At 38.1% G+C, this 14,264-nt stretch overlaps 1 protein-coding gene across 7 annotated transcripts; it reads right to left on the bottom strand.

Annotated features, from left to right (window-relative positions):
- Positions 1-1,803: 1,803 nt before the first annotated feature.
- Positions 1,804-10,529, bottom strand: LOC134818508 (uncharacterized). 7 transcript variants are annotated; one of them, XR_010160664.1, is made up of 10 exons: positions 10,452-10,529; positions 5,704-5,823; positions 5,423-5,492; positions 5,248-5,299; positions 4,780-4,930; positions 4,594-4,651; positions 4,057-4,100; positions 2,564-2,583; positions 2,451-2,533; positions 1,804-2,190 (listed from the first exon to the last, which is right to left on the bottom strand). XR_010160664.1 is itself a non-coding variant. In XM_063828100.1 (7 exons), exons 1-7 carry the CDS (start codon positions 10,495-10,497, stop codon positions 3,995-3,997), a joined length of 603 nt encoding a protein of 200 aa, XP_063684170.1. In that variant the 5' UTR covers positions 10,498-10,529; the 3' UTR covers positions 3,209-3,994. The 7 variants fall into 7 exon arrangements, 3 of the variants coding, with proteins under 3 accessions (XP_063684170.1, XP_063684171.1, XP_063684172.1); XR_010160662.1 differs by having other exon boundaries at positions 2,451-2,583; XR_010160663.1 differs by lacking the exon at positions 10,452-10,529 and adding an exon at positions 6,058-6,130 and having other exon boundaries at positions 2,451-2,583.
- Positions 10,530-14,264: the final 3,735 nt, after the last annotated feature.

The raw sequence follows: 14,264 nt of genomic DNA on the forward strand, positions 1-14,264 counted from the left end.
AGTGGGAATTTAATTTGTTGATTATCATCAGATGGAACAATGCAGAGCTATGACAAGTTGACTGTTGAGGAGGTCAGTGCAAGTGGCACACAGACTCCTAACTCTGTTTGGGGGACCGCTGGGACTACGTCTGCAGTTACTTGTACAGTCTCAAACGGTCTTACATATTCTAACCTCTCCTACATACAGTACGTTTTCTTTATGTCAGCCTAAATATATTGTAACTATTGACTACACTCCATATTGTTGAACATTAAACACAGCAAATACACAAAGTCATCTTTGTGTAACTCACTAACCTCATCTTATCAAGGTGGCAGCTAGACGGTAAGACTATCAGTGAGGAAGGAGTGACACTCAACAAGGACAATGAGATAGTGAAGTTCGCTCTGGCGAAGAAAGTTAGGACAGCAACGGATGTTACGTCGATAATCTCCTTCACTCATTCCCAGGCTGCCGTAGGAAACCTTCAGTGCAAAGCTATGTACAGTACAGGTTTGCTCATATTGTTGGTTTAATCCTACAGCTTTTTAGTAACTGTGTGTTTTTGCTCTCTTGAGTGGGGCAATCACGATTTATGTAGTTGTACGAAACATGGAATATTGGGTGTCCAAGGAATCAGTTTATGTTAAGAAACTCATTAATTCGGATTTTTATCTCCAGGACATGCAATAAAGACACCTAGTAGCAATCTGAATTTGATAACACTAACCTTGGACGTTGAGTGGATTATGATAACACCTTCTGACGGGGCTGTGGTTACTTTCTCTACTTGGTCAGAGTACAAACCTTCCACTACCAACGTGGAGTTTGCAACTGTACGTATCCTCTAGGTCATAGATTCATCTTTACTTATCCGTCTGTAGATAAGGATTGTCATATTCGACAAAGTGACTGACTTAAATATTTTAGATAGATGACGATGAAAGCTATGTTTGAAGATTCAAAATTTTGCTTACTAAGGTTCGTACTATTATGAATGTTGGTACATAGCATTGATTAATTGTTATATTATTAATATTATTATTAACCAGTGATTTTTCCAGGGTATTAGCGAGATTCAGACAAAAGTGGAAAATACGACTGTCAATAGTGATGGGATATTGTTCAAAGAAGTTGTTACATTTTTTAGGTAACTTACGAATAGATTCTAGTTTCCGTGCAACATAGATTGTATAAAAAGATTAATTTTTAAAAAGTTCTCCATCTCGCACATTTATCGACTTAATTGACCTAATTGCAGGATATCGCCTGTAAAATAACAAGTTCTAAATATTAAAAATAGCTATTTTATAAGCTCCAAGTACGTATACTAATCCCCTCCTGTACTAATACTTTAATTGTGGGTAGCGTATATGTTCTTTAAACCACACGCTGGTCACTAATGAACACCTGCTCTCAGATCAGGTTCAGCGACTGCAACAGTAAACGGCAAGGAGGACCTCTCAAAAAAGGAGTATTTGTACCTGTCACCAAGATGTAACCCAACTCCAGAAAATGCGCGCGACAATCAACTCCAGAAAATGCGCTGGGGGGTCTACTGCCTCGTAACACAGTGCTGAAACGTATATTTACATATATAAGTAACATAAAAGCCGCGCAATTATGGAGTTGGGGAATTGAGCCGCGGATTTTCTGGAGTTAATCACGACCTGGTGAGGGTTAGCCCCTCAGATCGACATTATGCCTGCTGGTCTCACCAGTAGGCATTATATATTTAATTTTCAGCACCTGTCGGCTGATTTATACTCAGTAACTTTGCATTAGTGTTTCATATTCTTTTTTGTTTGAAAATGAAAAGGCTTTTATCACAGTTAAACTGAATAATTTAAAAATATCAGTTGGAGATAATGTCACTGGTATCATGTCGGAAGTTTGCTGCTTATCATCAATGACTATCACTGCACGGTGCTGTGTTACATCTGATTCTTTTACACGCTGGACGACAAGACTTGTAAACATGACATCGTTCTCTGGATTTGCCACACTATAGTAAAGAGTACGGTAGCCATATGATGGAACGTTCGTCCAGTTTCCTTCAATCATGTGTTTCCAGATCATAACCTCGATAGTCAAATTGTTTGTGGCAGTCAGGAATGTGGTTAACATGTCTTGATTTCTTTCCACAGCCCAAACTGGAGATTAAGTGAACAGGGGAGCCGGCTTACTAAATCCTTTTTGTCTATCCGCCTACGTGAAAATTATATGAGAAATAGGAAGTTGCATACTGCATAGTAACCATGTTGAACTACTTACTTGTACTTATTTTACTTACTCTAACTTCGACCGATAAAAAGGCGATAAGATTGCCAAACATGAAATAATTTCCCATATCTAAGTTCGGGATAAGATAAGAATCAATCTTGTAATAGCAATGTTTTTAATGGAATCACAATTGGAATGGAAACTAATTTAAACTACATCTGTTGTTAATCTTAGGGTTAACTCACCACATTATGTCTAGCATCAACCACAGTCGGTACATGACTAAACCAACCTCTTCATAGTAAGAGCAGCATTAAAAGCGCCCAACAAAAATGACACCTTGATCATCTTGGTCGTTACCATCTTCATTGTGGGGACCTCTGGTGCTGATGAGAATGGTACGTTACAAGGTGTGAAGTAATAGAATATTGGATTATAAAAAATAGCATATAATACGTCGTTGTAAGGAAATTGCCCATTTTAAACTTTTTCTATAGCTAACATGCCCCTCGTAGGAGGTGGGCACGATCACAAAGTTTATACCACTGCAGCTCAACATGGGCACAGCTAACTTCTTGAACGTTTTAGAAGCCTTACCACCACCTGAAGATTGAAGAAGGGTTGAAGAAGACGACAACGTCTTTGATCTTGTGATCTGTAGACACCTTCTCTGCACTGTGGTTTTGCACTTTCAGACAATACTCTTTAAGTAAGAGATTATCCTTGTACCGGTTGTAGCCGTAGAGTCCTCCCCCAGCAGCTACTAAACTGAGAAATATCGACTTCTTCCAGTGGTTCCGCACAGTCCTAACGACTTAACGAGCTTCATGCTAGGTAGAAGGAAGATATGTTAGGAGAAGTGCCTACATCATATCTAGCAACTGATAAAGAAATAGACATCAAATTAATAAGTAATAACATCGCTCAGGCGACAGGCTAGGTCTCGTAAGGCAAATGATTAGATGAGCAAACCATGACAGTTCAAATTAACAAATTCGATTATGATGTGTGCGGGCAATGCTAATGGGCATCGTGTATTCATTTTGCAACGTTACGCCACACCCTAATAAGCAATGCGTTTAAATAAAAGAAATGAAATACAAAAAACGAATTTATATCTGACTTCATCAAAATGACTAAAAATAGAAATGAATAAAAACTCTAAAAGCACATGAGGTAGCAGATATAATTCCGATCACATCTCCAGACCAAATATAAGTTAGCCCGTTTTGCAGATGCTATTTCAGAACATGAACTATCAGCACCGCAATCTTATCTGTATCACTCTCTATAAATAGCGACAAATTCACTAAACGAGCAGGAGGGGCCGGGACCAGACGTGGTAAACTCTTGATACCCTTTACCACACACCAGGACAGCAATATCTCCACGACTAGTTGCATATGAGAGGACCAGATCATGGGGATCTGGCACGTCCACATAGCAACTGTACACTGCAGTTGAATCTAGGTCTAGGATTAAGAGTCGTTGGTCGCTTCCGACAGTAATAACTCTATAAGTGTTTAAAAACCTAATAGCAATGCCGGCAGAAAAATTAGTGGTACGTCTTGCTACGGGGTTAATGGAGTCCAGACGGGTTACTGATAAGGTGGACCTTATTACATCACCATCATTACCTATCGTTAAAACTTGTGCAGAGGGCCCTAATCTTAGATCCAGTCCGTTGATACCAGAGGAATGCAGGTGATAACTAAATACTGTCTATGGCGCTCCCACATATTATGTTCAGTCCGTGTACCATGCCGAATGTTGTCGCTGACAAAGGGGTTCAATTTAAGAGCCCAACAACAATTACATCTTTATCGTCTTGGTTACCATCTTCATGGGGACCTCTGGTGCTGATGAGAATGGTATCTTCATGGGGACCTCTGGTGCTGATGAGAATGGTACGTTACAAGGTGTGAAGTAATAGAATATTGGATTATAAAAAATAGCATATAATACGTCGTTGTAAGGAAATTGCCCATTTTAAAAGTTTTCTATAGAGTTTTCTATAGAGCACGAATACCGCTGCCAGTCGGGCGCAAGTAGGCGGTAGCACCGCCGGTAGATGTTGACATTTTAATCTGCTGCGGAACAGTATGGAGGAGAACTACTCCTCTATTTTCACTCTCCCCCAACCTATCATAGCGGATGGTGCAGCGACAAACCCCACGTTAATTACAATCCTAATATCCCCTCTGCTAAAGTGACATTGATGGTCCCACCGGCTAATATGCCAATATGGTAATATTGGCAACAGGGGGGGGGGGGGGGGGCATTTTCGGCGGGGGCGCCAACAGGCAACGTTACGCCACTGCTAACTACCTTTGGTACCAAACCCCTAAAAGATTGCTCAAAATTAAATCAAATTTAAATAAAACTTACGGGTGCGGTGTTGATGTGCTTGAAGAGTGAAGCTGAGATCTCGTCACCAACAGCTCATCTGAAGCCCGAATCAAAGTGTTATTAGAAAGTGTCACTTGTAAATTACTTATGGCCGCTTGGGTTAATTTACAATGTGTTATGCTTTGACACAAAAATCGTTAATCGAGTGACTTAAAGCATAATTACCTTTGAGTTGTTGTATCTGCTCGTCCCTTGTCCTTAACAGTTCTGCATTCTCCTTAACAAGTCTGTCGATTGTTTGTTGGTGAAGTGCTTTGTCAGATGTTTGGGATGTCGATGCTTGGGACTCATCTACGTCATGTGACCCATTTGAGTTCTAGAGGGTAGCGTATTACTATATATATTATCATATATCAGACATCAGCTTAGAATTTTGTAAATTTACGATGACAACACGAAAATTTATCCAATATACAAATATAATATATATATATAATATATACAGATTACAGATATAGCAAACGTTTGATCTGAAATATTAAGGAATGGTATCATTGTCAATACCACTCCTTTTCAAGTATAATATGAAATTATTTGTGGAACAACTGGGACTGGGAGACAAAAAATCAAGATTGCATTTAAAAAAAATACATTTCACAAGGATTATTAAAACATGACAAAGACCTGACTTACCCGTGGCACCCTTCTCTTTTGCGCCTCCTCTGCCTCTTTCTGCCTCTTTTCACTGGGTTTTAATTTGGTTTACTTAAAAAGCAATGAAGACAAATTCAAATCTAAAATCTGACTTTTGAAAATTCTACATTTATACGGAGGTACGGAGATTGTGCTTGGAAGAAGAATATTCAACCTTAGTGCCTGTATTTCTTCTCCGTGCTTCAACATAATCCTCATCAACATTAAATCTCTCTGTAGTGGATCTGAATTGCGAATTAAATGAAAAACATTGATTCGCTCATACTTTGTGATCATGAAAACATTTTATGTATATTTAATTGAATTTGTAAAGTTACTAAATCAAATGTACTGCACGACGCACGTGTAGATGTGAAGCAGTTCATAGGTTTGATGATAGGTTCGGTCATAACGTGCTGATTGTAGGTAATAGGAATTTAAAAGTTCAATAGAAACCTTTCTCTTTGATGTAGACCAAGTCGACTAAATTTCTAGCAAGAAGCCTTATTACAGGAAAATCTTCTTTTTTCTTCTTCTCCGTCCTCATCTCATCCAGCAGCTGCTGAGCGGCTCCTTCTGTAAAATATGCCAATGAAATATCAATGTATTATTAAATGTGCGATAAAGAGAATATGCGACTCTTCAAGGAAGATTACCATCGGCCTCAGCACTGCATAAAAAGTGCATGATGGACTCGTTGCAAAGGTTTTCTTTGACTCTGTTTAATCACGAATTTAATATTTAAGTGAATTTTTTTAAGGATAGACTATTTTTAAGGATAGAAAATGAAAAGTTCAAAATTATAGAAACCTAATCGCTCCACGTGCGAAGACATTCTAAATAATTAACGGTGAGGAGAGAGCCACCTAGTTCATGGATTCCTATGTGAATAGAATTAAATTAAAAATAATTTAACGTCTCTTAGACAATTTTGAAACTAATACAGTGAAGGAAGCCTAACCCTTACCCTAACCTTGTCGGGGGATTAATTGTCCTACTAAGCCCTAGATTTCGTGGGGCCGGGGGGGGGGGGGGGGGGGGTCAATTGTCGCGGTACGTATATATAATATTATATGCAAAGATCGAACACCAAATACGAGCAGAACATCAATATCTTAAAATATTCGCAAACACGGGTGTCAGCTTATTAGCAATTTAATGTTGATTGGGTTGGAGTGGCCTATGAATATCGAATATTCTTGGTGAAATCATCGTAACAAGTTTGAAACATGAAACACGTCGGTGGCATCATATGACCCAACGTATGTAAACTGAATTTGCCCGCCCCCACATTCTTACTTGAAAAATTAAAATTAATTTATCAATTAATGTACGCTTAATGTAATACCTTACTCGGGAATATTATGACTGGGATAAAGTGATGGGTTTTGAAAAATTCCGCCATATTTTTCCCGGTCATTAATTTTCCCAGTTATAAATTAAGTTGGAGCGGGGCTTGAGTGAGCAATTTTTGATAGGTGAAAATGAAATTTAGTTAAGCAAACCCCTCAGGCCTCAGATGGAAACAACGTGACTTTGTAAGTTATAATTATACCACACAGCCGAGGCAGCACCATTTATTACCGGTCTAGAATGTTGCAATCGGACTACATGGCTTTAGCCAACCTGGCAACATCAGAGTAGTAATAGTACCCAAAGAAACACCTAGAATAATAACCTGTAATAACATACCGTTTGTTTACATTTGATACATAATATCATGTGAAGTGTCAGGTGGTTCGAATGTACTGCTAGTCTACTTAGAACGAAAAAACAATAGCACCGGGCAGCCTAAAATTATCCTAGTATTACCAGTCTGAAATAAGTTTGAGTAGAAATTAACCTAGTCCTAAGCTATGTTAACTAAGAATGTCACTACATATGGAATTATTTATTAAAACGAAGCTTTACACCATTATCAACCTTCAATTTAGTACATAGCATATCAACAAAATCAGGGCAGAAAAATTGCCGCATCAACTTACAAAACAGAACATTCCTCAAAAAGAAACTAACAGAGCAGCAACAAGAAGCCATCTAAAGGCCCGCAAGGAATGGCAGTGTAATCCATAGCGTGTTACATTATCCTTTACAAACGTGAACTGTCGCCCAAATATGGAATAATTTGATGTAAATACTTCTAATCGGTAGCACAGAACAAAGGGATGGGGGGGGGGGGGATTAAATTATATCATATATTGGTTTTCGCTTTCAAGTTAGGGTCAGGGGGCAGGGGGTATTCATGGAAGTAAAATCTTAACATCAATCAGCCGCTGTAGCTCCATTAAGGCCAGAGGGGGGGGGGGGGGGGGGGGGGGGGGGGGGGGGGGTAAATGGCACTTTTCTACTTTTCACATATATTTGATAATAGCTGCTGGAGACGATCAAGAAGAAAAAAACCGGATCAAAATCTGACCTTGCGCTTCTGAGCTATCGCGCGCTAAATTTTGAGGTTTACCTGTAATTAAATGTTAAACTGGATCTTTGAACGGCTGTCAATTTTTTGACCTTTCGATTCCTTAGTTGAGAAAACCGGCCACTCCCTGATCTTGAGGTTTGGTACAGTGGTTCCTTGGACAATTGTCCTCTTATATGGTGCAGCGATTTTTTTTATTTGACTCTGTTCTCGAATTATGAGGTTAACCATGTCAAAAATTCGGAAAATTTAATTGGTTAACCTCATACCTTACTCGGGAATATTATAACCGGGATAAAGTGGTGGGTTTTGGAAGATTCTGCCATATTTTTCCCGGTCAAAAATTTTACCAGTCATAAAAAAACCCGCCGACTCAGATAATGGGGTTCCAAGGGGGTGGTGATCATCATATTTTACCTGAAGTCTCATATATGCTAGAGAAGACTTTTGAAGCAGTGGATGGAGGGCTGTAACTTTATTGGCGGTTGCTACCATAATTTCGGTATAAAAACCACAATTTGGTTATAGAGATCAGATTTCAGGGTGGACCACATCCCGCTAGAAGTGAGTAAACTGTGCCACTATTTCATGGTCCACGGTGGATTGATTACTGGAGCAGTTGAAAATGCAAAGCCAAGACGTTCCCCAATACCAAGCGGTGGGCAGGAAATTAAGCTCCGGCTGACCTTCAGAGCAGTAGCCCCATTAGCGGACAAAATGAAAGTCTTGTTAAGACAACAATACAATTCGAATTTGACGGTCAGCAGCAGGGGGATATCAATAATGATAATGGAGGGGACATTAGCGATAATGAGAATGAGAATACGCTTTAATGAAGATTTGACTTATTATTGCTTAGATTTATTTTCCTTTAAATAGACGTGTCTTTTTTTTCTATTTCTGAGTAATATCAATAACTGTAAATTGAAATAACTTCTTTAACAAGTAACAAAAACAGAAATTTCGGTTGAAAATTTGTTGACCTCTGAAAAAAAAACTTGAAAGGTCGGCCACCGGTAAATACATGACCGGGATAATTTGGCGGGTTTTGGGAAATTCTGCCATATTTTTCCCGGTCATTAATTTTCCCATTCATAAATTAACCCGCTATAATATTCCCGAGTAAGGTAATTCGAGAAACTTGTCGAATAAAAAAAATAGCTGCACCTAATATCTAGATACTTGTCCAAGGAACCACTGTACCAAATCTCAATATCAGGGGGTGGCTGGTTTTCTCAACTAAGGAACTGAAAGTCACAAAATGTGTTTTGAGATAGATGCAATTTAGTGTTTTCAAAATTTTGAATATTCACTGGACTGTATCACAGTTCGTTAGTTAGGAATTTCTATACACTTAACAAAATTTGCTTGATCAGACCTAGCCATCCCTTAATGATTTTAGTCACTTTCGGTAATTAATTTCCTTGTATTGTAAAAAGTGAGGTTAACCAAGACTTCCTGTAAACACTTACTGCTTAAAAGTAGTAAAAAATTGGTTGTTAACCTCGCTTTAGACCATATAACACTGAAATTGGTTTATTAATATGTTATTATACATGTAGTGAAACATTTCCACAGTGTAACGATTAAGTTTTTGAGGTTAACATGTATTTGACTGGTCAGATATTCAAAAAATGAGAGGTTAACCTCATTTTTTAGCCATTTACGGATAAAATCTTCTACTAAAATATGGTCAGTTCAAATCACCTTTGTCACGTGATTATAGTTGTAGGCATTGTGATACCAATAGATAACTCACTGCGATATTGTGATACATTACATAAGTAAGAATCGTATGTATATTCCCTACGGTACCAAAATGTGATGGTTAACCTCATTTTTTCATTTTCCCAAGATAAAAGAAAGTCAATCGTAAACTAACGATGAAAATAATAGCTCTATCATTTGATCTATTCTCGCTATATCTAATCATTTAATCACGTTTGGATATTACTTTTTCTGATAATTATGAACCTAAAATTTAAGTTAACATTTGCTGACCGAAATAACAAAATATTATGGAGTGTAATAAAATATAAACCTCAATTTTATTAACCTCAATGTTGTCTAGTCAATTTTGTGAAAATCGGTTAACCTCAATTATTAAAAAAAGTTAAGCGGCTACAAAATGTGAATAGCAGCAATGATAATATTTTGGTCGATGTTTTTGACCCCTTACCTCCTCCCCCCCCCCCCCCCCCCCCCTCTGGCCTTAAGATGGTACTTTTGCATTTGGGTAAAGTTTTGTGTGAAAAAAAAAGGTTTCTGTCTAAAATATTTCTAGAAAATAACGATTGTCTGGGGGTTAATTGTCGGGGGTCAATTGTGGGGGGGGGGGGGGGGGGGGTCAATTGTAGGGGGGGGGGGGGGGGGGTGGTCAATTGTCGCCCTGCCGCGGCCTAAAAACTGAATTATTCTTAAATATTACTGTGAACTTTGGTCACATTTTTGCACTTAGAGAAGGTGTAATTTAAACATTTACAATCATAAATCAATATTCGAGTAGGTAGGGTTTATTCGATTAGGCATGGTGGATGGTTATTAAAACAAATTTGACACTAATTACTGCAAATCTGTCGTGATTTGCTGTAGGGCGGCAACCGGCAAGTCTCCCCCCCCCCCCCCCCCCCCCCAAACTCGAAGGCGGGGAATTTGTCAGGAGAGGTAAATTTTTATTAGGGTTTTGGAACACAAAAATGCTATATTAACCCGTACAAGTTGAACCCATGATTAGAATATTATAATATCACCGACAATAAAAAATACAATAATATGTATTAATTCTTACCGAGGACTGGGTTCATGCGAAGGACTTCTTGCGAAGTCGTTACCATGAGCTGTCGCACTCCTCCAACGTGCAATTTTCTTTGTTCTGGAAGTGTGATAATGAGGACCGATCTAAATTCGAAAGAAAAACGGAACAGTACACATGGTTGACGTAGTACATTGGTTAACGTAGAACAACTATAGCGTTATATTACATCGTTTTTTCATTATTAATTCATTGGATGAATTGGCGATCGTTATTTCTCGTATGTTGACAACAAACCAGCCGTTATAAGAAATAGTATACTTTCTGCTTTAACTTAGCTACAAGCACATAGCTGAGCACTCACTAATTTTTTTCCCAAAGTCTTTTGCCCTGTTTATACACGTTTTTCTTTTCTTTCCTAAAAAAGAAGTGGTTAATTATTTATGACATATTTCTGTTAAAAAACCTAAAATATCGTTTACTTTTAACGGTCAATACAAGCAATAACTCATAACCTTCAGAAAAAGACTTAGTTGATCCGCTCGTATAAAGGCCGTATAGTGGGCGTGTAAAGGCCATAAGTGGCCGTATAGAGGCCGTATAAAGGACATATAAAGGCCGTATAGTGGCCGTGTAAGGGCCATATAGAGGCCAAACCTAATCGCCCAATTTCCCATATTACCTTTAGCTGGTTGGTCCTCTTCCTCCTCTCCTGATTCTTCTTCATCTCCTTCCTCCTCGTATTCTTCTCCTTCTTCCTCTTCTCCTTCTTCTTCTTCCTCTCCTTCCTCCTCCTTATCTTCCTCTGATCCTTCTTCCTCCTCTCCTGATTCTTCTTCCTCTCCTTCCTCCTCATTATCTTCCTCTGATCCTTCTTCCTCCTCTCCTGATTCTTCTTCCTCTCCTTCCTCCTCCTTATCTTCCTCTGATCCTTCTTCCTCCTCTCCTTCTTCATCTTCTCCGGCTTCTTCCACCCTTTCATCCTCCTCTTCTTCTTCCTCTCTTCGCTTTCCTCTCTTCCTCTTTTCCTCTTTTCCTCTTAGTCTTCTGATGGTTTCTGATATCTCTGGCCCATCTGTTACCGCATGAGTCCTGGAAGCAGTTTCCTGAAAATATTGCATCATTTAAACTCTGATTTTAATTATATCCTATAATTTTTCAATACCTTACGAGACATATTTAATCTTTTAATATAATGTTCGGCATAATTCTTATGATCTTAATGATTTCGGAACCTAAATGTGGGGATTGTTTTCCCGAAATCCACCAAATTTCGAACCCATAATTAAATCATAGTATTTGGGGAATTTATCATCCCCTCGTTTGACAAAAAACCCAATATCTGGGTTTCATCTTGTAAACAGTTTCTCCGTACCATATAAATATGCCTCGTAATGTATGCATTATCATTTTAAAGACCAATTCGCAACTTTTTTAGCATTTCTCCATCTTTTTTTTGCATGAATCCATCAATTACGATCTAGTTAGCTCTTTTGTTCTCAAAAGGATTTTTTGAATCTCTAAAGCTAACGTTATTATATACTATGCATCACTTCATTGCGCGGAATAAATCTAGATTCACAATTGTACCTCGTCTACTCTTGCTAAAACTTCCTCGTCCACCAGTAAATCAAGGGTTTGGAGGAACTCGAAGTCCCAACTGCTCAGCCCTCTTTCGTCCGAAGAGGACCCACTTCTCCCTTTCTGTGGAATAAGAAAATCAATTGAGTGTAGCGTAGAGATTTTTTAATAAATTAAGCTTATAATGGAAAAAGGTCTCGACAAAAGCTCTGCTGGTTGGCACACAGGAGGGGGTGCCTTATAATGGGCGTTGTAAACGCTAGATCGCCAAAGTCTGAGTTAACGCAAACCTTTTTCTTTTTCTGGAGGTCTTTCAGCACTTTAAATACTAGTGCTACTACTATTGATGTTTCATTGATGATGTCCTCACTTTGGGACAAGTCCTCCATGACATCTGATAGGAAGTTGTTTAAGATTCACATTCTGTGATTGTAAATTGTCTTTCGGACGATAAAACATAAAATTGCAGACGCTGGCATTCATCATATTTAAACTTTAAAGAGGATGATAATATCTCTTAAACATATTGAAGCATAGGTCACGGATTGGTTGTGCAAGCGGTTATTGCCCTCCAACATTAATTCACGCTTTAAATTGAGCATTCTAATTGTACAATTCAGTGTGCCAACATACATATCCAACTGGGAGTGTTGATTAGCTTTTCAGCTATCCCTTTCTGGACTTTCTTCGTGTGTGATCTTGACCTGAAATAGACAACAATTAAGTAGTTAAAATTTATAATTAGCCCCGGCCTCCTAGATTTCGCCATGACAAAAATTACTAATGTAATTAGTAATATTTTATTTTAGCAACGATACAGTCAGCTTGATAGTAACTGATCTCATGTTAGGACAATTCGCTTACTTTGTCTCCATGCCCATGAACACCCGGTTTATTGTCCCGCAAATTTCCTCCATTGTGGGGATGTCATTCAAGTAAACTCGGAATAAGTTATCCTCGTCCAGAGTTAGATTAGCGGTTGTCATATCTGGAAATATAGGCAAATTTCCGTCTCAACGTATTCTTAATAGAATTGCTGTATCAAATTTTCATTTTCGACTCTGGTTTGACCTTTAGACAAAGAAGCGATGCTCAAGTGAAGATCTATTCAGCTGTAAATGCTCAACTAATATAAAACAATGGTAGAGTTTAAATATATCAGATAATGGGACAAAACTCGGTAATCGTATTTAAAACTGTAATTACAATATCAGCCAGTTTATTGGTAATTCTGCCGGAAATTCGTTCAACATAAAATGGATAACTTTTTGTTTGTAACAATTTAATGTTCACATAGTTTTCTTTTTGAGTGCGTACATTGCAAACTTGTAATGGCTATGTGCAGCTTGTGATGTAGGCATGTTGATGAAACTTTGATGATGAAAACTTTGATGATGAAATCGACATGATGATTCGACAGATGGTTGAATTGGTGGTTTTGTGTACCCAATCTGAGGTCAGATACAGTACTGCCCTTTACGTCTGAGCAAACAAAAGCAGAACCTGTTGCTGTATCAGAAGTGGATGTTCCAGATGCAACATACATTTTACATTTTACATACATGAATGAAGCTTCTTATTTGTTCATGGCTGTAAGCTGATCCTTTTGACCTTTAACCTCTATCCTTTTATTCAATTCCACTGCTCAATCTGAAGCAAATGACACGCAAACACAACTTCAAACCTGCTTTTGAAATAAAATTCTCTCTGCACACTGAAGCATTCTCAAACAGATACCCTCATCCTTTTGTTCCTTTCCGCTATTCAGCTACAAAAGATAGTTTGGTGGTATGGTGATTGGTGAAAGGATACTGATATCAAGAGGAAAGCTCACGTTTTGGGATTCGTAGTCGATGTGGTCCATTTCCAGTGCCGACCCTGTATAACTTTACGGTTAGATGACTGTTGATTACAGTGTTAAGGTAAAATCAATTTAAAGATCTCATCGTTGGTAATTTTATTAATTGAGCACCTATTTTTTATAGCACTTCGATTGAAGTTTGCTTTTGTATTTAAAATAAATACCATGATTTTAAAAATGATTTTTTTTAAATGATTGGTAACCGATACTCTGATAACCACAAAGTTACAATAAATGAAAATAAACAAGTTTCTATGATTGATGAAGCTGACTTGATAAATCAAGGTGCAACTCATCCTGAGTCACTCAACACCTTAATCACCACAACAGAACTTGACTCTAGTATAAAATCCCTCAAAAATGGTAAAGCTTCCTCACTCGACATGATTAACAACGAAATTATAAAA

This window comes from Bolinopsis microptera, chromosome 7 (genome assembly GCF_026151205.1).
Source record: "Bolinopsis microptera isolate Bmic1 chromosome 7, MBARI_Bmic_1.0, whole genome shotgun sequence".
In the NCBI taxonomy this organism is placed as follows: Eukaryota; Metazoa; Ctenophora; class Tentaculata; order Lobata; family Bolinopsidae; genus Bolinopsis; species Bolinopsis microptera.

Bases quoted from the DNA above. Each gene is read 5' to 3' on its own strand.
- LOC134818508 (XM_063828100.1), bottom strand. From the start codon at position 10,497: ATGGTAACGACTTCGCAAGAAGTCCTTCGCATGAACCCAGTCCTCG. The intron at 5,824-10,451 runs GTAAGAATTAAT...CATATTTTACAG, and splicing joins TCGCATGAACCCAGTCCTCG to AAGGAGCCGCTCAGCAGCTG. The intron at 4,101-4,593 runs GTAAGTTTTATT...CATTCTCATCAG, and splicing joins AGCACATCAACACCGCACCC to CACCAGAGGTCCCCATGAAG.